This window comes from Seriola lalandi, unplaced genomic scaffold (genome assembly GCF_002814215.2).
Source record: "Seriola lalandi dorsalis isolate HSWRI2012SDOR001 ecotype SW California unplaced genomic scaffold, Sedor1 jcf7180002054962, whole genome shotgun sequence".
In the NCBI taxonomy this organism is placed as follows: Eukaryota; Metazoa; Chordata; class Actinopteri; order Carangiformes; family Carangidae; genus Seriola; species Seriola lalandi.
The window spans coordinates 17,343-41,286 of record NW_019525513.1 but is presented as its reverse complement, the minus strand read 5'-3'; the positions used below and the strand labels follow the sequence as shown (position 1 = coordinate 41,286).

General features: G+C 43.2%; 4 protein-coding genes across 7 annotated transcripts in view; 3 read left to right on the top strand and 1 right to left on the bottom strand.

Moving 5' to 3' along the window:
• Nucleotides 1-17,310, top strand: part of LOC111645999 (vang-like protein 1) — a 48,720-nt gene extending 31,410 nt beyond the window's left edge. For 2 of the 3 annotated variants that reach the window (XM_023395364.2, XM_023395363.2), the window contains exons 6-8: nucleotides 1,073-1,220; nucleotides 1,306-1,540; nucleotides 1,628-4,410. In XM_023395364.2, the coding sequence (XP_023251132.1) occupies nucleotides 1,073-1,220; nucleotides 1,306-1,540; nucleotides 1,628-1,888 (644 nt within the window). In that variant the 3' untranslated portion in view covers nucleotides 1,889-4,410. Of the gene's footprint in view, nucleotides 1-1,072; nucleotides 1,221-1,305; nucleotides 1,541-1,627; nucleotides 4,411-17,288 lie in introns of those variants that run through there. The other variant, XR_015436384.1, reaches the window with a different exon arrangement.
• Nucleotides 6,626-12,816, bottom strand: LOC111646002 (calsequestrin-2-like). The gene is made up of 11 exons (XM_023395367.2): nucleotides 12,313-12,816; nucleotides 10,834-10,918; nucleotides 10,643-10,743; nucleotides 9,888-9,996; nucleotides 9,136-9,209; nucleotides 8,372-8,502; nucleotides 8,244-8,289; nucleotides 8,088-8,142; nucleotides 7,874-7,974; nucleotides 7,673-7,747; nucleotides 6,626-7,603 (listed from the first exon to the last, which is right to left on the bottom strand). The coding sequence occupies exons 1-11, from the start codon at nucleotides 12,553-12,555 to the stop codon at nucleotides 7,394-7,396; spliced, it is 1,230 nt and encodes a 409-aa protein (XP_023251135.1). The 5' UTR covers nucleotides 12,556-12,816; the 3' UTR covers nucleotides 6,626-7,393.
• Nucleotides 13,214-19,503, top strand: poglut1 (protein O-glucosyltransferase 1). The gene is made up of 11 exons (XM_023395355.2): nucleotides 13,214-13,328; nucleotides 13,840-13,930; nucleotides 14,499-14,642; nucleotides 14,750-14,885; nucleotides 14,981-15,102; nucleotides 15,666-15,725; nucleotides 16,088-16,187; nucleotides 16,323-16,381; nucleotides 16,545-16,712; nucleotides 17,347-17,403; nucleotides 17,509-19,503. The coding sequence occupies exons 1-11, from the start codon at nucleotides 13,256-13,258 to the stop codon at nucleotides 17,663-17,665; spliced, it is 1,167 nt and encodes a 388-aa protein (XP_023251123.1). The 5' UTR covers nucleotides 13,214-13,255; the 3' UTR covers nucleotides 17,666-19,503.
• A 170-nt stretch (nucleotides 19,504-19,673) lies between these two features.
• Nucleotides 19,674-23,944, top strand: part of timmdc1 (translocase of inner mitochondrial membrane domain containing 1) — a 6,335-nt gene continuing 2,064 nt past the window's right edge. Inside the window, exons 1-6 of one of the 2 annotated variants that reach the window (XM_023395381.2) lie at nucleotides 19,674-19,737; nucleotides 20,856-21,193; nucleotides 21,695-21,860; nucleotides 22,156-22,244; nucleotides 22,853-22,920; nucleotides 23,600-23,678. In XM_023395381.2, coding sequence (XP_023251149.1) covers nucleotides 20,877-21,193; nucleotides 21,695-21,860; nucleotides 22,156-22,244; nucleotides 22,853-22,920; nucleotides 23,600-23,678 — 719 coding nt within the window. In that variant the 5' untranslated portion in view covers nucleotides 19,674-19,737; nucleotides 20,856-20,876. Of the gene's footprint in view, nucleotides 19,868-20,855; nucleotides 21,194-21,694; nucleotides 21,861-22,155; nucleotides 22,245-22,852; nucleotides 22,921-23,599; nucleotides 23,679-23,944 lie in introns of both variants that reach the window. The other variant, XM_023395380.2, reaches the window with a different exon arrangement.

Sequence of the window (23,944 nt, the reverse complement as noted above, 5' to 3'; positions counted from 1 at the left end):
TGCAGCAGCTGGTCAGGGGCCTCTTCATCTCTCTCTCTCTCTCTCTCTCTCTCTCTCTCTCCTCGTCTCGAGCTTTTACTTCCCGCTCCGACTTTCTTTCTCTCCGCTGTAACAAATAAGTCGAACTCGGGGACGGAAAATAATCTTTCTTTAATTAAAGCGTGGAGAAGCCCTGAGCGCAGAGCAGCTGTAGAACTCAATTACGCTGAGTTGATATTTTATGACGCCTGACAAGCCGTTTGGTTTTCATATTACTTTCTCTGCTGGACAACATCGGGGATTGGAAATGATTCCCAGCAGATACGAGGTGTTTTTTCCAACTGCATCTGCAAAATCAATCAAAGAAATAAGTGGGTCCTAAATGTGTTTCTATATTAATTATCATTCACTTATGTATGTAATTATGAAGTGTGTGTTGTGTTCGGAGGTGGTGTAGTCATGACTTACACTCAGTTGTGTACCTTCTTTGAATAAATTGTACTTGTAGTTTTGATGCAGTATTATTTTTCTGTTGCTCGAGTTGAACTTGAGAACATATAAACACCAGCAGGTTGATCATCTCTGACAGCAGCAGCAGGAAGTGCTGAGGACTCGGTGCTGCTGCTCTCGGACCATGAATTATTCTGTCCGTGCGTGATCTCCGGCCCGCATCAATAATTCAGCCGCTCCTCCTTCTTTTAACCTGCACTTACATCAGACGGTTCATCAGCTGCCTCCTCGTTCCCAAAATATACACTTTTGAAGTTCTCCCGAGACGCTTGTTTAATTGGCCGCCGCGTTCCTTCCCTGAGGCGCCGAGTGGCCAGAGTAATGGGAGTGTTTGAATATCAATAGCCGAGTTTTAGATGTTTGAACAATTTATAATTACGACTTTGTGGCTTTTCCTGTCGGCTCCGGGGTTTTTAATAATCCTGGAGATAAAAGGTTTATGAGCATCGATAATCTGCCCCTCCCCTCTGAAGCAGCTTGTTCCCTCACATTGCACTTTATGTCATCACCACAGATTTCTTTGTTCCTTTACTCTTCACCTGTGAACCGCACACGGCGGTAACCGATCTGTTTGTCCCGACAGGCCCGGGGAACAATGCGGCGACGGGACTGGCCCACTCCCAGTCCAGAGCCATGATCGCGGCCGCCGCCCGCCGCCGAGACTCCAGCCACAACGAGCTGTACTACGAGGAGGCCGAGCACGAGCGGCGTGTCCGCAAACGCAAAGCGCGGTGAGTAAAGAGCTCTTCTGGTTGGACTCGTTAAAACGTCGGCGCCCCATCATCAGACTCTAATCTGAGCTTCCCTCCCTCCCAGACTCGTGGTGGCGGTAGAGGAGGCGTTCACTCACATCAAGCGCATGCAGGAGGAGGATCAGAAGAAGGCTCCGGGGGACGTGATGGACCCGCGGGAGGCGGCGCAGGCCATCTTCCCCTCCATGGCTCGGGCCCTGCAGAAGTACCTGAGGACCACCAAGCAGCAGCACTGCCACAGCATGGAGAGCATCCAGCAGCACCTGGCCTTCTGCATCACCAACAACATGACGCCCAAGGTCAGACTCTCACACACACACACACACAGCCTGGTTCTTGTTCCAAGGTGTGACAGTTGAGTTTCTTCTTCACCCCCTCCTGCGCAGGCGTTCCTGGAGAGCTACCTGACCCCGGGCCCCACCCTGCAGTACAGCCGGGACCACTGGCTGGCCCGGCAGTGGACGCTGATCAGCGAGGCGTCGGTCACCAGCGGCCTGAAGGACGGCTCCGTCTTCCTGCTCAAGTGCGTGGACTTCAACCTGGTGGTGACAACGAAGAAGATCCCTTACATCCAGATGTCGGAGGAATACATCGACCCCAAGTCACACAAGTTCGTCCTGCGGCTACAGTCCGAAACATCTGTGTAGGACGTTTCTTTTTCTTTTCTTTTTCTTTTTTTTCTCGCTCTCAAATGTTTTCATTTTGGGTTTGCAGTTTTTATTTTTACTTTTTTGGAGTTTTTATATATTATATATGAATCTATATATATCACACACGTTTGAATACATTGATTTTTTTTTTTTTTAATGTTTGATTTGGACGAAAAGAAGAATCGTCGCAGGAGCTCGGACGCCTCGGACATGGACTTGCGTGCACATACAGTATGAGTGAGTGTGTTATGAATGTGTGTGTGTGTGTGTGTGTGTGTCACAATCATTCGTTCCTTTTGTGTTTGAGATGCTGGAGTCGAACGAGACGGAAACACTCCTGACGTCCTCACAGAGACTTTTTTTTTGTCTCGGTCTCTCCTTTATTTCCATGGGACGGACAGACGGACGAACCACTAAGGACGACCTCGCTGTGACTCTGATGTTCGATGTTTGAAGCTCGATTGGAAACGCGTGACAGATCTCACCTGTGCCGCCGTCTCGTCTACAACATTTGAAAGTACGCGGATATTTTCAGGCGTCAACAGATTGAGAATGAACTGGATTTATTTCTCTTGAAAAACCAAATTAAATGCATTTGACAAAACAATGAAACCAAACTTCTATCAGATTTTGCATTAAATGCACATTCATGTATGTTTGTAAATGCCTACAAAGGTTGGATTAATGATCTCATCAGGATCTCGGACTGTTCTCCTCTCCTCATCACTACTTCAGGACGTCTGCAGCGACGCTTGAGACTCAGACTCCCGACATTTCCTGCTAGTTGTAGCAGCAGAAGTCGGACGCTTTGGGGCTGTTTTTGGTGCACGATTCGTCTCCAGGTGCGATGGAGCCGCATCAGGAAAATACTTCCACCCCAGCTGGGAACAACACACGCATGCTGTGTTGGGCTCGGGATGAAGCAGAGACGGAAACGTGCCCAAAAACATTTGCCCTGCCTCATCGCTTCAGTGACCTTCTCAGGGCTTTCATGTCCGCCGGAGCCGCCTGACGTGATGGAGAGGGAAGGCGGCGAGGAGGAGAGACGCAGCCACGATGTCAAAGATAAAAAAGTACTACTGATCACTCCAGACCAGACTGCGGGTTACTGTCTGTTCTCAGTGGATGTGTCTACGGCATATTTAGTATAATGCACATTTCCACAACAACAGAATCTTATTTTCTTGCTCTCAGTCTCGACAGACCACCTGTGAGGTTTGTTTGTTTTTCACATTAAAAGCCTACCTGTAAAAAGAAGGAATGCTGCTACACTTGACCGTGAAACAGGAAACACAAGAGAGAGAGAGAGAGAGAGAGAGAGAGAGAGGTATGACATGCATCAAAGATCATCAAAACCATTAGGCTACTCGCCCGCCCCAGGCTGAGATCATTTTAATGTGAAAATCCTGGAGGAAGCGTTTAAGTTTCTTCACATTGTTTTGGCTTGTGGAAATATTCATTATACTCAGTTTAAATGAGAAGTAAAGAGCAGTTCCTCCCTCCCACTGGTTTGAGAACTAGCAGCGTTTCTAAAGTCTAAAGTTTCGCTTGTATCACTAGAATATTTAATAGATGATAATGAATCAGCACGAAGAGGGTGGAACCTCCTTCCCGACTGGATCGTCCGGTTTGTCCCGCACTACCTTGTCTCACCTCTGTTGGATCCCTCGAGGACGGAGACGCTTCTTCGCTGGAAGACTGGATCACCTGATGACTCGGCCGTTTCCTGTAAAGCCAGAGAGAGAGAGAGAGAGAGAGAGAGAAAACACAGTCAAACGAAGCTAATGGCACTAAAGTGACACTTTGTAAGATGCGGTCTGATTCGACTTCTCAGTAAATTCACCTGGTGTGTTCAAGGGTTCACACCGAGCGTCTCACTCTGGAGGAGGAAGAAGGCGTCATGAGAACAATGTCCTCTGTGTGTCGGAGCAGGGTTGTCGCCTGCTGCCCCCTGGCTGGTAAACGTAATATTGTCACTCTGTCTGCCTGAGGGGGGGGGGAGACATGTTTTCATATGAAACATAAAGCATTCTGTCGCTGTAAACTTGTAACTGTTAATCTGTCTGGAAAAAAACAACAACAAACAAAACAACAAAAAAACAAACACTTTTTTTTTAAGCACCTGGTCGTTTGTTTTGTACCTACTGACAGATGAACTTTGTATGATCCCAATGTGACTGTGCCTCCTGTTTTTACACTGTATCTATTTATGTAAACAAGCGTGTGTGTGTGTGTGTGTGTGTGTGTGTGTATGTATGTATGCCATTCCAGTTCACATGACCAGCCCCCCCCCCCTCCTCTTCATCACCACCGTCTGTCACGCCGTCGGCAGGTTACAGTCCGATGTCACTTGGTTTGTTTTTGTTTTTGTTTTTTTTTGTCGGACGACAAAAGCTTCACGCTGATCACGTGACACTGCAGTGTGACGGATGTGTCGGTTTCACAGCATTAGCATTTGTAAAAAAAAATAAATAAATGAATAAATTAAAAAAAATAAAACATTTTTATGAACATCTGTATATCTGCTGTATGGCGTTGTGTTCTGGGGGATGCCGCTTCCACATCTGGACCAATTCAGCCACGCACACACACAGAAAAGCTTTCAGCTGTCAGGTCAATACCAGAGGTTAATCTACCCAGATGTTGAAGTATATGGGCCAGACTCGGGCCCCCGTTTCTTCTGCGTGAGATCTGGATCAGGCCTTGATGGTTAGAGGAGGAGGAGTCTGCTGAGACCAGAACCAGAGGCTAGCAGATGGATCAGAACCGTTAGCATAGTTAGCATCTTTCATTTGTTTATGTTGTTTGTTAGCTTCTAACTGGCAGTGGCTGACACAGTGTTAGCAGTTGTGCTAATGCTAACTCTCTCTTTCTGTATACTGACGAGGTTTCAGGTTTATTTAGCCCCGCCCCCCTGTCCCCACAAGGTGACAGGATTGGTTCCTAAGGTTTGTGACGTATGAAACCCTGAATCTGTCATTGGTTCACTGCAGTTCAGGGCGTTAACTGATTATTTAGCTCATGATGTGTCTTGTTAACACCACCTGGACGTGTTAACCAGGTCAAAAACTTAATTTATATTCCGTGATAATGAACCTACATTCTCAGTTTCCATAAAAACTAACGTTGACCATTGATGATTTTTATTTATTCCATTTTCCCCGCAGCCAAACTGTAAACTGATATCAAACTGCAAAGCTAAAATTAGAAAGTCTGCACCCACCACCAGCTGTTTTTAAATGGATTTTTCTTTTTCTTTTTTTTCTCTTAATGGCTCAGTTTCAGGTGCACACGGTATCTTTCATTACCTCTCCGCCATCCCTTCAAGCTTAATCCTCAGCATCTCCATATGCACCAGTTTCTGGCCTCCACCGCAGGCCGGCTCAACGCTCACCTCTGTCGCTGCCCATTAAAGCGTCTGCTCCTGCTGCCTGACGTGCCGGAGCAACATTTCTTTTCTTTTTTTTTTTTCAGCCTTATTTTGGTGGCTTTTTGTTGTCATGGAGCTCTGTGGTAATTGGCTTTGCCGTCAGCCTGTCAGAGCTGCGCAGCCGGGCCTCGTGGGTAAATGAATGTCAATGTCAGGGTCCCATGCTGAAAACGAACAACCTCATCCTTTCTGCGAGCCTGTGGCGCGAGGCCGCCTGTCGGAACTCATCTGTCTGCGGTTTAATCCCCCCCCCCCGACCCTCCATCCTCCCCTCCCGTCCCCTCCCGCAGCCGCCTGATCCACGCAGGACCAGGACGGGGAGCGGAGGGATGGATCGAGTGGAAAATGAGGAGCATTTGCATCTAAATGGAATGTTTTTCTTGCCTTCATCCCTCCCTCTCTGTTTATCTGGTAATGGGTTGGTTATGTGCGGATCAAAGCGTGGAGCAGGAAATGCCTCTAGCTTCTGCAGGTTTCACTTCTGAACACAAATCTCCACCTTAATGCGTCTTACTCATGTCTTTTCTTTGTTCTTTGCTGTTTTATATATCGAAGCTGTTAGATCCTCGTACTGTGTTGATGTCACTCTTCCTCTCTTGGGTGTGTGTGTGTGTGTGTGTGTGTGTGTGTGTGTGTGTGTGTGTGTGTGTTCGAGAGAGAGAGATCAGTCTTCATGCTCTCCCTTAAGTCTGCGTTCATGTAAAACACCATCACACTTGACATTCACAGGATTATGTAACCTAGAGGCCCCTGCACAACATCACAACACTTGCACCTTGCACACTGTCTGCTCCCTCTTCCTCAGGAGGGAGTGTGACATGTCATCGTGCCCCAGGTCACATTTAAATTCACACACACACACACACACACACACACACACACCGTTTAATGTTCTCATCTTTCTGTCTGTGCCATGGATTATGTGTAAATCCCACACCATCGTACAAGCATCCTGTTTACACACCGCACCACATCCACCTCCAGGGGAGTAATGATTCTTGCATGGCCCTGTATTATTAATTCATGTCCAGTGGTACGGGTTCAGCGGGAGTGTGTCCGCTCCTGATGCAGTGTGTAGGGCCCCGGCGGGCAGCCTTTGAGCCCGACTCCTTCGCCCTCCGACCTCCCCCGGCCTCACGGTCCAGGTCCCTACTCCCTTTAGGAGGCATAACAATGCTGAATTATTCACCGGTGTTTGAATAATTCAAGGTGAAGTTGCTAATTGACTGAGGGAGAGAAAGTGCCAATCTGTTGTCTTGAGCCTCGATGTGGAGTCTCTTAAGGAAAGTGTGTAGTTCACAGTAAAACACCTGCACATTGTAGTCATGTACTTTTATTAACTCTTGTTTTACATTGTGAAAATTTGCACCAAGTCTACATTCAAAAAGTGCTTTTATTACTTTCCTTTAATGCAGGTTTGTATTAGATTGTTACTATTTAATATATAGAAGTGTTCAATTTTTATTTGCCCTTAATTTAATCACGAGAAAACAACAATTCAAGTGCTATTCTATTTAGAACCAAAACATTTGTCTTTTATTTTCACATAAACACACACCAGCAGAATTCCTTATATTAACTACTGAATCCTTTATTTCAACCTTAAAGCTGCTATAATCATTATTTTTATATGAAGAAGTGATCACACCCGGTTCAGCTTTTTTCATGCATCTTTCAGCTCTTTGTTTTGGTTTTTTTAATAAACGCCCAATAAATGCTAATGTTGTGTCTAAGGGTGAATAAGCAACAACATTGGCCAGTAGTTGTGTTGACAAAATGGATTATTGCAGCTTTAACTTACATGAAACTTTATTTTGCTGATATCTCCATCCTCTGTGACTTTAGGAGAATCACTGCTCCCGGCTAACTTTGTTATAAACTGGGCCACGATGACCTTTAATCAGCTCTGTTTTATCTAACTAATTAAACTCCAGCCTACTTCTCTAGATTTTGTATTTTTGGGAGACATTAAATTACTTCACTTTTCTTTTTTCAATTTCACGTCTTTGAAATGAGAACATTTGAATGAGTCAACAATCTGTTTCTAATGTGCCGAGCCCGAGACATTCAGTTTAGTCATCACCGTCGTCATCGTCGTCTTGGTCGTGACTTCCGTCGCTATCCTCCGTGATGTAGCTGTCAGGGTTTTCCTGGTCATCGGCTGACTCATCGTCGTCCTCGGTGTTCACCCTCCCCGACAGGACGTCCTCTATCCAGTCCTCCAGCTCCTCCGCAGTGGGCAAGTCCTCGTCGTTGGACATGTCCAGCCACACGCTGTCGGCCTGGAACACAAAGGATCCGGTTCAAGATGGAGGGTAAAAACAGAAACACTTCACTTTTCTCTCACTTACATCTGTTACGTTGACGACACCAATTTGAGGTCGAAACAGGTCCAACTTGAAGGTTTTCTCCCAGTAAGTGGTCAGCTGGAGGGACAAGACAAACCAGATTCACTTTGGTTTATCAGTTGACCAGTGTGTACAGATTTTGTGTGTATTTGTTTTCTGATGATGATGATGATGATGATGATGATGATGATGATGAGGCAGAACCAGAGGGAAGTCATCCGGATCGATCCAGACTATGCTGAGCTCTGGGTTGTTGGTGTTGTCTCTGGCCACGTCTTTCAGGATCTCCAGGAACTCGTAGCCGTCTGGGGATGACAGAGCAGAGGAACCTGAGCTCACCTACGGGTGCTGAAGCAAATAAAAAGAGAAATAAAATCCAAATCCTAAAGGCTAAAAGCTTTGATTCAGAGATACAGACCTGGATCTTCTTCCTCAGCAAACGCAACGATATGTATTCCGTCCATGTCGTCTTCCTAGAAACAGAGGAACGTTTACAGACCTGATCTGATGTGACACCCCCGAATAAGTTTTAATCACTTCACTGAAAATACATTTATGCAAAACCACTACTCACCCATGTCTCAAACATATTCTCTGCCCGGAGTTTCCTCAGCGTGGCCCTGTAAAAACCACATTTCCCTAAAAAAAAAAACACCCAAATGCTTAAACACCAGCGGTTAAAATAATAGAAATCAAACCAACCTTCTGTGTTGGGTGACAAACTCGACGATGTCCATCTCTGACAGGGGTCTGCCGGGCAGGATGGCAGGCTCCTCCATAAACGGCTCATAGAAATTCACCTCGTTCATCTTGAGGGACAGATGTTTGGCTACCTGAAACATAAGGATTTCATCATGAGTATATACTTTATATTTAAAAAAAAAATGTTTCTATTCATTAAAGAAATGACTTAGATGAGAAGAATGATACCACATATCTAATGGTTAAATATGAAGCTACAATACGCAGCTTGTTAGCGTAGCTTAGCATAAAGACTGTAAAAAAGATGACACTATGGAAGCCCAAAGTGTTCAATATTAAATTAGTAAAGGAAAAAAAAGAAGAGAGATACTGCTCTCATTTCTGTAAATTAAATAAGGAAACAGCCACTAGCCAGTGAGCTTAGCTTAGCATAAACATTGGAAGCAGCTAGTGGGAAACAGGGTTAGCTAAGCTGTTTCTCTCCTCCAAGCTAAAATTCAATTAATTACTGATGACAAAACTCCAGGAAGTATGTTCCTGCTGTAAAACCACAATCTTTTCCCAATATTTATGCTAAGCTACGCTATCCAGCTGCAGGCTCTACCTTCATATTCAGTGTTTGAATATAAGAGTGGTATTAATCTCCTCTCCCCCCAAAATGTTGCACTATTCCTTTTAATGCGTGTGTTAAAGCAACGTGATAGATGCATAATGAATCTTATGTGTTGGAGAATAAAGGTTTTAATTTGTACATGAAGACTTACAGATTTATCAAATGTAGCAAAGAACTTGATGTAAGGTTGAAAACGCTCTGATGCCTCCTGGAAAGCTTTATAGTCTGAGAGGGAGAGAGACAGAAACAGAAGCTGAGAAAAGGAAAAACAAAACAGATTTAAAGTGTGGAAACCCACATTCACATTCTGGTCGCATTCCCGGCCGATTCTGCAGTATGTGATCGGGGAGGCAAGCAGCGAAACCGCACTCTGTTCATTCAATTTCCCATCATGATTCAACTGTCTTCACCCTTGTAACGAAGTCTCCCTTAATACAGTTTTATACGCTTGTAACGCGCTCCGGGCTCTGCTCCCAACAAGGTCACCACCAAGGACCAACCTATCTGTGGACAGAAATAGGCTTTGTAATGAAACTTCATGCCACTGTCATATCGGACCAGATAGCATCTTCCCGGTCTCACTTTTTCTGCCTTTCTTTTTCTTTTTTGAGAGGAACTATAATTGCAGTTTGACCTATTAGACAGAGAACCAGAAGTTATTTAAAGGCTCTCGTGGGACTGAGTGAGAGCGCCACAGTCTGGAATCAGGTTTCCCTTAAGCAGCCGGTTATGCTACGTGGTGATGTAGCTCCATTAGCCTCTAGATCCCATTAGCGTCTGGGGAATGTATGGAGGGGACAGCCAGTGTAGATGTACATGTATTCCCGTCCCACCACACACACTCCTGTGTCTTTGTAGATACAAACACATTCATTTACACGTTTGTTTTGGTGATAAACTAACATGAATCTTCTCCCTTAAAGTATCCAATGAGGCGGATGTCCTCCTCCATTCTCTCGAAGGCTCGCAGCTCCATGGCGGTGTTGATCATTTCCACTGGGTCCTCCAACACCTAGGGGGCAGTATGACACAGGTAGGTGATTTTTGCTGCCAAGACACGCTACAGAGCAGCAAAGCTCAAAGACACAGTTTGACATTTTTGGGAAATGTGCTTATTCATCTTCTCGCTGGGAGTTAGACGAGAAGATTGATACCACTCTCATGTGCGCCTGTTAAATAACCTGCTACAAGTGGGTTAGCTTAGTTTAGCTAACTTTGCTCTGTCAAATGCTAACAATATCTGCTTACTAGAGCTAATCCTAGCTAAGAAATAGCTCAGTCTTGCACATAACCCCCCTTTTTTACACTTCTGTTACCTTTGGCTAGGCTAGCTGATTCCCCTAGTTCCAGTCATCAAGCTAAGCTAAGCTAAGCTAACAAGCAGCTGGCCCATATTAGCCCATGTAGCCCCATATTCATTTCAACTATTTCTTTAAATTTATTGATGTAAAAAATGTCGCACATTATCGCATCAATCAGAAATACCTTTGGTGTTAAATGACATGAGTGTTTTTTCATGCTGAAACTTGTGTTACTGTGAATTACATCATTTACAAGAACTTTAATGAGGCTGCAGCTGCTAATTGCTTGAGGATTTCTTCCCTCCGCGGTTGACGAGATTACACATCTGAAAGTAGCAGAATCAGTTCTCCACTCACATCCAGCAGGAACTCCACCAGCGTGTCCGCTGAGAGCTCGCCGTCAAACTCAATGACACGGTCGTCCTTGAAAACGTACAAGCTGCCCACCTCCTCCAGACCTAATTAGACAGACAGGAGTGTTTTCTGTGACTTTTAGAAACATTCAGCGGCTGATTCCTGTGGAATGATGAACGTGCGAATACACGTACCCAGTTTCCTGGCGACTTTGACGTCCCTCTGGGAATCCACCATCCCAAAACCTATGTCTTTGTTCTCCAGGACCTGAGCTGTGAGCTGAGTGTTCACACAGACAAATGTCACTTAGCATCAGGTCAGCGCAAAAGAACAAATGATTGAGCCTCAACTATCTCTTGCTCTGCAGTCAGTGTCGGAGGCAAACAGCTGGACTCTGCCCAGATGTGGAAGGATATGGGCCAGACTCGGGCCGAGGACCCAGGGCCGTGGTTGACTTTGACTTTAACGGTTGTGAAATGATTAATAAAACAGGCTACTTCATACTATTTTCAAAATTGTTGCTCTTTCTCGTGAAGTTTTTTCTCATCTGGATCATAAAAATAATTTAATTGGTGTTGATTATTAACATGTTATCCTTGAAAAAGAGCAACTGGAATTACAATAACAATTACCCGTGGATCAAAACACCTTTTATCAACACCTTCTCTGCACTGTGTATCCGAGTTCTCATCCTTAGCTGCTGCTGTCTTCGTCAATACATCCACTCATTACCGAGGTGAGCGTGTGCGTGTGTGCTGAGAGCCCCCTGTGGAGATTACTTGTTTGGAGGGAAAGCTGCTTTGCCTTTCACCTCGCGCTTCTTGAGGAAGGAAAAGAGATTTATAAATTCCACTGAAGAGGCTGAAACTCAGTTTTACTCTTTGTGTTTCTGCTTTCAAAGCGGTGCATGAGACGTAATAGGAATGCAAAAACTGACAACTGAAAAGGAAGCAAAGAGCGAATAATCATCATCATCCCGGCCCTGAATACATCTACTTATTTCTAGTTCACAGTCAGATAGTAGAGTTTGGGGAACAAGCTATAATTAACAGAATGACCTAGAAACAATCCCAGGGTATGTGCGAACCACAGAGGAGGGGGAATAATGGGATTGAAATCACTACCTGCCAGTTGAGAGCGTGTGCAGGTGAGACACTGACTCTGTCTATCAGTCTGTGAAAGCATGACAGTTATGAAGCCTGCCTCTCTTCAACCTTAGACAGGCTGCACGTCAAGGAGACAGAGTAGGAACGAGGCATTCACTGATTATACAATGACTTGTTATGACAGGTTAGAGTCAAACGAGCATGGCTGTGAGGCCAACCCGGGGGGGGGGGGGGGGGGGGGGTTGAGCTGTAGCCTATTCAGACATGTTCATGTTATCGGTGACATTAGATATATCATGGCACGGTATGTTACAGTAGATAAATCTTTTAAAGCCTTTGATCAGTCATGACATCTTCTTGGCAGGACTCAGGTATCTGTAACTGAGGAAGCCAGTAGCAATGTCAGTGTGGATGCTGAAGTAGTTTAAATAATGCACTTACAGGTTAATTGTTTATGCCATTTATAAACCTTTTGTGACAGAGACAGAATAGCAGCACTCCTCCGACATCTTGAGCTTTTATGTGTCTTTACTCCCATCTTCCTCCTCCCCCTCCTCCCTGTCTTACCTCCAGCACCAGCTCTGTCATCTGGAAGCGCTTCTGCAGACCCTTGTTGGCCGGCAGGGGCTCGTGGTAGAACAGACACAGCAGGTCGTACCTCTTCAGAGCCTTCCTGTAGTTGCGCTCGTTCATGTCCAGCACCCTGTCCTTCCCGTCGAAGTTGGGGAACTCGAGACCTTCCTCGGCGCTGCACAGGAAAGCCAGGAGGAGGCAGAGGCCGCACAGCAGAGGAAGCCAGAGCTGCTGCATTGTTGCTGAGGTGGTCTGTGAGCCGGATTGAAGTTGGCAGGGAAATCAAAGAACCTCTCAAGGCCCAGCGTGAAGAGATGCCATGCACAAGATAAAATGCACCCACTGATTTGATCTCTGTCACTTCTCTAGCTAATATTTGACCAGTTTTCTCTCTCTCTCTCTCGCTCTCTCTCTCTTCCTTTCATATCACTCCTTCTCCACCTGTCTTCTGTCTCCTCCTCTCTCCGTCACTTAGCTTTACCGGCCACATCTCAGGAGGATTTATTTCCTCCTCCTCCTTCTCTCCCTGACTGAGAAACCCAGTCAGGCAGGCACATTAAAAGGACAATCATTCATGAGGTGGCCATTCATGCCCCTTGAAATAGATCCAGAAATGAGAGCAGGGAAGCTTTGGGAATTCCATCAGCAATGTCATTATCCATATCAAAATGAATATGCAAATGCAATGAAAAAGTTATCTCATGCTTTCAAACTAATGAGGATTGAATAGACATTAGTGGGTATGAATATAATTGTGATACAGATTTTGAGAGGAGTATCCCTTTAATGCCACTTTGAGCCAGTCTCCTCGAAGGTTACGGTAACGTTAAATTTAAATTTTGCTGTGCGCATTACCGTAATGTCCGGATTCAGACAGAAATAACAGATCACAGATCCCCCCCCCCTAATCAGGCGCAGCTAGAGGATAGAGAGAAAAATGGAGTGCCTTTGGCTGTGGAGGCTTTTAACACTCCTGCAAGTTTGTGATTTATGTTTGGTCGCTGCAGCAGGTAAAACTTTTTTTTAATTTAAAAAAACAAAACAAATACGACTATTGAAATGGTTTTAAAAGCAGCAGCGAGACTTTGCCGCCGTTTGTTTCGCTGCGCCGCCGCGAGATAACTTTTGATGTTGGGAGTCATTCATCACTTCACGAGCTAGCTAACTAGCTTACGAGCTAACACAACTAAGCTGTTAGCTAACTTTAAGGTGAACTGCGGTTAAAAGTTTGCATTTTCGCTAACAGTAACAATGTAAAATAAGACGTATATTCGCTAAGATGTTTATATTCATTAAGACTGGGCGCACCTTTTACCTATAGGTGTGCTAACTGCTAATTAGCGCTCACCAATATAACGTAAAGGACACACGAGGATCCTAATTGAGGGATAATGACCTACTAATCTCTTGTTTCCTGACAGTGGATGAGTCTGTATTGTGATCCGTCATTAAGGGAGGCAGGGTTGGTACAATACTGAAACCTTTACTGACACATATTGACATTTTTATGCGTTTTAACAGGCAAAGAGTGGAAGAAAATTAGAGAAAATATATCTGATGTTGTTAAAGAGTACACTTCCTGCAACCCTGTCAACTGCAGCTGCCATCTAAGGTGAGTGTGATGCCAGTATATCTGTCCTTTTTAAATAGTATATCACAGTTCAGGAAAACAATCATACAATAAACCAATGCATTTTTGTTTATCACAAAAATTAGGAATTTAATAGGGCAAAATAGATCATACGGAAACAATTTGGGACCAGTGAAGTAAATTAAATTATAGGCATTCAACAAGATTAAGATTAAGGAAATTAAATAGAATCCAAAAACATAAACAAGTAAATACGTAATACATAAAATATCAGAGTTAAACATAAGAACATAATCAATCCAGATAACAAAAAAAAAGTGGGTGTTCCTGCCCGATAACTCAAAACCCTTTTTATAAAACAACGTACAGGTGTTATTTACCTTATCTGTCTTTCCCATATGTTCATGAATTTGTCCTGTTGCAACCTAATATATAAAGTAATTCTTTCCATCCTCAAGATTTCATAAATAATGTCAACCCAATAGGTTGTTTTTCTAAACATACTAACCAGATTAGAAATGTAATTTTTTAAAGCATTGAATAAATGATGTGTAGTTGGAATCGTTTTTCCTCTTGATTTCTGTTTCAGTGTCCTGCAACATGACTTGCGTCCCTTTAAAGGAGGAATCTCTGAGGAGTTCATGGCTGCAACTGTTCAAAGAGGGGTGGGCACCCACTACCAGATTATTGGTCAAAAGTTGTACAGAGAAAACAACTGTATGTTCCCTGCCAGGTAAAGTTTAAATTCAATCGAGAGTTATATTACTCCAATTTATATTAACAGCCAAAACTTGCATGCATGTATTTACAGCTTTGCTTAAATCAGTTCCCTGTTTTCAGGTGCAGCGGCGTGGAGCATTTCATCCTGGAGGTGATCGATAGGTTACCTGACTTGGAGATGGTGGTTAATGTCAGAGATTACCCCCAAGTCCCCAACTGGGTGCAGCCGACCCTGCCTGTTTTCTCTTTCAGTAAGGTCAGACTATGGGCTGTACTTTAATGCACACATAACGTGAATGTTTATTAAATGCAATAACTAGTTTTGATGTGCGTGTGTTTTGGTTTGAGCAGACCTCAGACTACCAGGACATCATGTACCCGGCGTGGACATTTTGGGAGGGCGGGCCCGCTGTGTGGCCCATATACCCCACTGGGCTGGGGAGATGGGATCTGATGAGGGATGACCTGAAAAAGTAAGGCTCATCACTTTTACACAATTATAAACCAGTTAGTTTAATAGTCTGTCGAAATAAAGTAGATAACAGATAAAATTTTCTAGAATGAGTACTTGCAGGTGTTTTTGTGTCCTCTGATTATAATTAAATATCTTTGGGTTTTAGAAGTTTCTTTCAAACAGAACAAGTAAATTTGAAGACATTTATCACCATTTTCTGCCATTTTATAATCTAGATGCAGCCCTAAAAGACATTTTATAACCAACTTTGATGATTCATGAATTGTTTTGGTTTGTTTATAATGTAAATATAGTAAATATCATCTAATTTTAGACTCACAGATATGATGCTTTACCAGATGAAAAGAATACTTGGGTAAAAAGTCACTTTAGGTTTGGTAACTTGTGATTCTTACTTGTTTTTGATTCTTATTTTTGCCATTTGATGGGCTAAATTATTAATTAAGTGTTCACAAAATTAGAAACTGATTTAATGGAACAAATAAACACTAATAATATGCCTCCATATTTCATCAAGCGTGTGATTTCAGTGTGTCTTATCCGTACGATACGCTCCGTTAGGTCTGCAGCTCAGTGGCCGTGGAAGAAGAAGGAGTCCAGAGGATTCTTCAGAGGCTCTCGGTGAGTCGAGTTTGTTTTTCCACGACAGTGCAAATGTCACTTACCTGATTTTCATTGGTAACAATTCTTAACGCCACTATCCTCTTATCGCAGTTGGTGGCAAAGTGCAGACTTTATACGAGGTGACTATCTCTTAGCAATGCCAGCTAGACACTGTAGGGGCGTTTACAGTTTGTGCCACTGTGCCTTTTAGCAAGAGAAAATGCTCCCATTGCATCTTTACCTGTCAAACAGTGCCTCACCTTTCGCTTGCAAACTTTGGCGGCAGATTTTTACTCGCTACCTGTAATGCCAAGATTCCCACCAGACGTATTTTCTCTGATTTTCACACAGACTCTTTTCTTTTTTCTGTTTTTGGACAGGACCAGTCCAGAGCGAGACCCTCTGATCCTTCTGTCCAGAGAGGCTCCAGAGCTGGTGGATGCAGAATACACAAAGAACCAGGCCTGGAAGTCTGAGAGGGTCTGTCATACTGAAACTACGCCGGGGTCAAATACATTCATAATAACTATAAAGCTATGAAATATTGAAATCATCCTTCTCCAGTATTCTTCCTGGTTTTTTGACGACCCGATCATGTTTCTGTTTCTGTCATAGGATACACTAGGGAGACCCCCAGCCAAAGAAATCCCACTGGTTGATCACTGCAAATACAAGTAAGCTGGAGTCCTCACTCTGTTTTTAGATCAAGAATAAAAGTAGACAAGTTGAAAAGGTCTTTTAATGCATTAACATTTGAAGATGACCTCGACATAATATTCATCCACGATTCTGGGGAAGCACCTTCTCACCAAACGTCCTCCCCTCCTTCTCTTCAAGGTATTTATTTAACTTCCGGGGTGTGGCGGCCAGCTTCCGCCTCAAACATCTCTTCCTCTGTGGTTCTCTGGTGTTTCATGTGGGGGATGAGTGGCAGGAGTTTTTCTACCCTCAGCTCAAGCCCTGGGTGCACTACATCCCAGTCAAGCAGGATCTGTCTGACGTCAGGTACTGTTCTCCTCTGTCATAATAATCCTTTGTAGGATTCAAATCCAGGTCTAAGTCTTTCTGGTTTCATTGATTTTAGTTGTTCAAATGTGAATATTTGCTGATTTTCTTAATCTACAATAACAGTTAGTGAGTGAGTTACTTAGATAAATCAATGAAGGGAAAACACACAGCAAGTAAAAACACCTCAGAAGATGAAATATATTCTCTCATATTTTTGAAAATCTACTTTCATTAGATGCCTGCAAAAAAATCATACTTTTATTTGGCTGCAACTATTAATTATTTTCATTATTGATTAACTTTTGGTGCTTTTTTTGGATTAGAAAATGTCATGTCTTTACAGTTAAGAATCCGGTAGAACAGAAAAGCATTAAAGACTTAAATTACTAAATTATCAAGATTATTTTAATCTACACTTTTATAACTGGTCTTCTGGAATGGATGTTGGCAGTTACATGTGAACGTGTCGCAGTAGGAGGAACGGGAGATGTTCCATATTAAAATTCACACACCTGTGTCAGTAATTTAAACTCATAATGAAAGACACATGTCAGCACCTGAACCAGGACACAGGTGTGTGAATGTGTGTTTGGTAACTGTAAATATGTCTTTACATGCTCTGTGTCCTCAGGGAACTTCTACAGTTTGTCAAAGAGAACGATGCCGTAGCGCAGGAGATCGCCACAAGGTGACGGATCACATCCAATAACTGAAACCTACTGTAGCGGCCATGAAATCGCTCTGTTCTCATGCAGCAGCAGTGTGACTGACTTCCTGTTCCCCCTCCCTGCAGGGGTAAGGACTTCATCCTGGACCACCTGCGGATGCGAGATGTTTCCTGCTACTGGGAGAGACTCCTCACCGAGTTCAGCCAACTTCTCACCTACAAACCCAAAAGAAGGAACGGCTACAACCAGATTGTCCACAGACCCAGCAAGACGGAGCTATAAGACGGAGGCTCGGCGGGGACCGGAGCGGTTGTAGTGAAGGGAAACTCTAGATAATGAATGTAACCACTCGCGTTCCAGTTTTGTTAAAATAACGCCACAGTTTTTAGCTGATATAAAGTCAAAAAGCTTTGACCAGATACTTTTCACACTTATTTTTTAATGAGCTCAGTGTTGTAGTCTAACGAAGAGCACGATTGGTCGATTGCAGCCCATGTGCTCTTAGAGGAGTAACAGTTACAAGGGGCGGAGCTTAGTATTACACAGGTGTAGCTGATAGTTGACTCTGGTTTCACTGCCATATCTTCAGGTGCCACTTCTTATCTTCAAATCTTCATAGATCATTTTCTGGTTCCAAAAAATAACAAACTAAACTCACCAGCAAAGAAACATGGGGGAGACGTTTGTTGCTAAGCTTTTATTTTACTCACTAAAGGGGCATTCCACAGGTTTTACACAAAAATGCTACTGCAAAGCCTGTGTGTGAACTTGAGTTGGCAAGCTGTGGCAGGAAGTGTTTAATTAAAACAATTGCATTATGGGAAATGTAGGATTTTTTTTTATTTTTTTTATTTTTTTATTTTTTTTTTTAAGTTTGAGCAAAACAAGGGAGTAAAGGTTGTGATATTTGGGCTTCTGCTGCTAGGATTTCAACCATTGTTTTTCCTTTTTCCATCAAGTAAGTTGCTGAATTGATGGACAACCCCTTTAACATGCAGTGTATAATCTGACTTGCAGAATTTCACATTATTATTTTGAATTTGTTTGAAATTATTATGAAAAACAAGGACGGGGTAGAAAAGGTTCAGTGCCTTGCTAAAGAAAAATGACACGTTCGCTTAAATTGAATCCTGCACACTTAGCTGTGGCGCACCTACAAGTCTAATATTTAATTTGAAATTATAGCAAAGTGTTTTGCTGGCTGTTAACACAGAGGATGTACCAATAATAATAGTTACAGATGTCATGCTGCTGCATATTTAATGTAGTGTAATATGTTGGGAGAATTTCCTGAGAAATGGCAAATATCCACTATCGTTGTCTGACCTTTTTGTACATAGAATAATACAGACAGTCTTCTCTGAGAAACGTAACGGTTTAAGGTCCATATCTGCACAAGTCCTGTTAATATAAACATGAAGAATAACCTAAAGTGATACTCACTCAGCTGATAGTTAATATGAAGTAGATGGATTAGTGTTCTTGATGGGAGAAAGTGTCATGTTGAACATTTTAGACTGTTGATCTTTGTGTTTCAAGTAGCTTAAATATGAGCTGTTTTGTTTTGTTTTGTTACATCGCCCTCCACTGGACCGCCGGAGAAACTCCAGCAGACTGTTACCAAGTTTCACTACACCAACGTAGATATCCATGTACTTGTTGATGCAAACAATGCAATAATAGCTTCTTGATAAGTTCTGAGGTTCCATGACTTAAAAGTACAAAAGAATTACAAGCATTTCATTTCACACAAAGTGCCAACAGATAGCAATAATGACTTTTAATTTGTTTCACTCTGAATCATGTTAATTGTTTTTACTTTTATTCTGAAAATAATCTCTATTTGGGTTCAGACATGACTGATTGTGTGTAATCCATACAGGATAATGTTGAATATGTTGTAGTATTCGCGTTGTACTGTGAGCAAGCAAGTTCTCTTAAATGTTTTTTTTTAACAGTCTGTTTTACTGTGGGGGAAAAAAAAAAATGCTCCGTTAAAATGTTGATTTGACCAAAAAGCTGTGATCATGTGCCTGATCATGTGACATTCAAATTGTTGTCACAGCTTGTGCAGCGGTTTTGTTCTTAAACTTTGGTTCTTAAAAAAAACATTTCACTCATGACGTCTTTGTTTGTGATTTTTTAAATTTATTTATTTATTTATTTTTATTTACATGTCTTCACCTGTGCACAGGTTTGTAAACACTTGCAATTAGCACTCTTAGCTCTTAGCCGTCTATTCAGTGTAATGCTCAGTCCTCCACCGACAGGCGGCGCTGTCTTCACATCGGGTGCAGTAGCTTCCTGGCGGAGGACAGAGGTCAGGATGCTGGTGCTGTGTCAGAAAGTCACAGGTGAGAAACAAGACAGCAGAAGGACAATGATAAGAAACCGGAATATAAACAGTATCTGGAGTTGACGTGGGATTAACCAGGATTCATAAAAGAAACGGTTCGTCGTAGAGAAATCCCGCCTCGGCTGCAGGTAAACTGTTATTACCGTTAGTATCACACGAAGCTACTAGCATGCAAACAGCTAGCGCTAATGCCTCCATTATCGGACAGCCATGATTATTTACATTTTTTATTTACAGTTTTTGGAGGAACGTGACATGTAAACACACTGCCGGAATTCAAACCTTAGTTTTACGTTATGTTACACGTTATAATGTGAAGTAGTTTGGTGTCTTCGTCACAGAGAAAGGAAAATAGCGTGACATTAGCCTAGCTAACAACACTGGAGAAGTCATGCTGACCTGACACAGCTCTGTATCATTAGGCTAATTAGAGAAAGTCAGCAGGTGGACTGTCAGAAACATGGCTGCGATTGACTTTGTTGTCATTATTTCTTCCTAGTTTAACCACTTTGTCTATTAGTAGTTTTCCTACCTGAAATAGCACAGGTATTGATAAATGCCTGAATTAAACAAAAGCCACAATTATTCACATTTGTGAAGCTGTTTGCTCAAAAGTGTCAAATCAGAATTAGACTTATTTGTTTATGGTACTATATTACACATTATGAAACGACAAATAAGGACATGTAGGATATGTTTATGGAGGATGTATGAAATAAATAACTGATCTCGTGCTCTTGTGTTACATTTATATTTATTTGGTGGCATTTCCCAAGTCATAGAGCTAAATTTGTAAATAAAAAGTCACCGTATTTCTTAACCTTTGACCCTGGACCAGCCAATGCGTCCCACTCAGAGGACCTGAGGGTGACAGCAGTGCACTGAAAGCTTAATGACGTATTTTGAGGTCAAGTAAGAAATGTTTTCCCAGGGAATCTGCTTGTGTGTGTTTTGATAAGACTGCACCATTTAACAGCTGCTGAGTCTGACAGCCTGTGTAGCCCTGCCAGGATTTCATTTGCCTTAAGGCTATTTGTTTTGAGGATGGAGCTTAAGTCGAGGCAGTGAGTGCAACATCCCAACCCGTGGCCATGTGTTTCTGCCTCTCTGCTGCAGTCTAACGCCAGCTGAAGCGTGATGCGTCCAGAGCAGCCCAGAACAGGCTTCGCTCTGCAAAGATGGCAGGCAGATTCTGCCCCCTGGGGCACGCCGAGCACTGGCCTACTGCAGGGCCTCATCCACAGCGCCAGGCCTCCCTCCTTCTGCTTCCTGCTCCCCAGGGTCCACGCAGCTGATGTGGCTGCTGCCCAGCCTGCACAGATGCCCTCCTCCTCCTCCTCCTCCTCCACCAGTCCTGCACCCATCTCCTCTCTGAGCACCATGCCAAGCAATTTGGGCAAGCCAGAATTCCCAGACACAGGATGGGACCGCATCAAGGACCTCTTTGACAGAGAGTTAGTGTTTGTCAATCTCTTGTTGTTCCATCTTGAGTTTTGTCTTTAACCCCTTTATCACCTCGCTCTCTTTCAAAATCTCAAATCTAAATCTCTTGAACGTTGTTAGAAACAGTTTGTCCCTGTCTCTGCTTCCACTTGGTTGGTATTGTTGTTGTTTATACTCCAGATGTAGACGATGTGATCTCAGATCTTGCTCTTTTCAAGCAAAAATGCAAAACATCCTTTAGTTCCAGCTTCTTATTTGTAAGGATGTGATGCTTTTCTTTCTTTCTCTTTAGCGTAAAGCTTTTCAGATTCTTTAAATCATAAAAATTATTGGCAGATTAAGTGATAAATAAAACAAACAGTAGCGTCAGCCCGAGTCAGATCCTTCAGGGACATGAAGTGCACTGGACTCTTTTCATCAATAACAGAGGGAGACTGGCATCGTAGAAGAATCAGAGATAACCTGAAGTAGCACCGCTAACGCAACACGCTGTCGCTCTCGTCTGCCTGTAGTGTGACACAGAGGTACCCAGAGGAGCTGACCAACGTGGTGAAGAGCGGTGTAGTGGCCGCTCTAGCGGGCTTGATCTACGGAGGCCTTCCAGCTGCACGCCACGCCAGGCAGAGGTACATCCAGGTCAGCCAGGCGGAAATCTACAGTAGTCGTGTAGAAGCGGTGGTAAGTGAAATCTGTATTCCTAGTTTGTGTGTGAACATGTGGAAACTAGGAGAGGGTTTAGGGAACGTTTGAGACGAAGATTCACAATAATTACGACTTAACCTTAATTTGCTGGTGAGATAATCCAGATGTGATGATCTGGAAGTGGTGTGAATGGTGAGAGTAACCCTTGACCTGATGACTTTGAGTGCACAGGTGGAAAAATAATAGATAATATAATAATGATGATGTCAGAGTTTCATGAGGATAAGCAGCAGTGTTTTTACGGTACGGCGTCTGTTTCTGTTTGACTCAGCGCTCGGCCCACAATGCAGCTATCCGAGGTTTCTTGAGATACGGGTGGAGGTGGAGCTGGAGGGTGGCTGCGTTTGTCACCTTGTTCAAGTAAGCAACAAAAAGAAGATGAGTAGATTGTTAGGAAAATTATCAAATAAACTCAGGAATACCGTCTGAAAATTATAAGAGTAGGATATTTATTCTTGCAGCGAGGGAACAAGTTACACACCAGAGCTCGCAGTGCAAATGTTCAAAGGATGCAAGATTCACACAGAATTTATACCCAGAATATATGAGAGTGACCTCACATTCCTACTGAAATGAGACAGACACAATAGAGACTCGATTCATGCCTTATTATAGCTAATGATAACAACAAAGGTCACTGCGCTCCTCTCTGACAACTCCTGTCTTGAAAATAGACACAATAATGGAAAAGTTCTGTACAGGATAATACAGCTTCCCTTTAAGATGGTTATGTTATTTTCTAACTTGTCTCACACTTTAGTTGCTTGCTGCTTCCACAACTGAGAGATTGCAATTTAATAATTTAATGATGTTATTTTGCATCCGACATGAACACTGTTATAGGGTCTGTACGCAACCACTTAATGTTTAATTTACTTTATTGTTGTTATTATTACGAAATGCAGCTGAGCAGAGTTTGTGTCTAACTGTCTTTCGCTCACCTGTGTGTCCCCTCCCTCCCCCTGCAGCTCGGTCAGCACAGGACTGTCTGTGTACAGAGACAAGTACAGCCTCAGTAATTATGCAGCAGCTGGAGGTGAGTCTGATGAATAACTCCTCCTTTTCTTTTCTTTTTTTTTTATTATCCAGGGAAAGCTGTGTCACAACATGACTGTCACACTCGCACATCTCCCACATCTGGGAGTTGTCCCATAAAAACCGCGGCAGTTTCAATGAGCTGCTGCACAGTTCACTCCTGTTCCTGCTTTCTGCCTGACCTTTTAGTGTATCTAGGACTTATGTAATAATATTTGTATAATAATATAATCATTTATTTTTAATTTTCATGGCTATAAACTTGACGAATGTCCACAGAAACGTGTTAACTCACTGCTGCAGCATGATCCCATTCATCCAGAAACCACATCTGTCTTTATGCAGCTAATCTAATGCAGCTTTCAAAATAAAAGCCTAAAATACCCCAAAAATAATATTTCAAAACACCAGAAATTCACTGTCCTGGAAATGTCTTTTTATATTGAGCAGAAACTGTTTTTTCAGCCTCTGAAATCATCCGTAGTAAAATCTTTGGCACTGACAACAATAATGAAACTGTAATAACCGTCGTTAACCTGATGACATATTGTTTTAAGACGTGCAGTAAAACGCATGCCAGCACATTGAGTTATGAATGATGTCGATAATGATGTGTGTGTGTGTGTGTGTGTGTGTGTGTGTGTGTGTGTGTGTGTGTGTGTGTGTGTGTGTGTGTGTAGCTGTGACTGGAGGCCTCTTCAGATTGAACCTGGGCCTCGGAGGCCTGGTGGCTGGGACGATCATCGGAGCAGTGCTGGGGTGAGTTTGGCTTCTGCTTCCGCGGAGCGTCCATTCACACACGTTGATCACCCTCCAACTCGTTAACTTTTTTTACAGCCACTGATCTGAGAGACGGATTTCAATCCTCGTTACAGCGTTTGTGTCTTTTAACAGACATGCATATTCGCTCGTGCGTGTCGACATTCGCGCCTGTGTGCTTGAGAGCAGTGAGTACTCTGGCAGCCAGCTGCACCCCTCCCAGCGACCCTCTGCCGTCCAGCTGAACCCCCCCCCCCCCCCCCCCC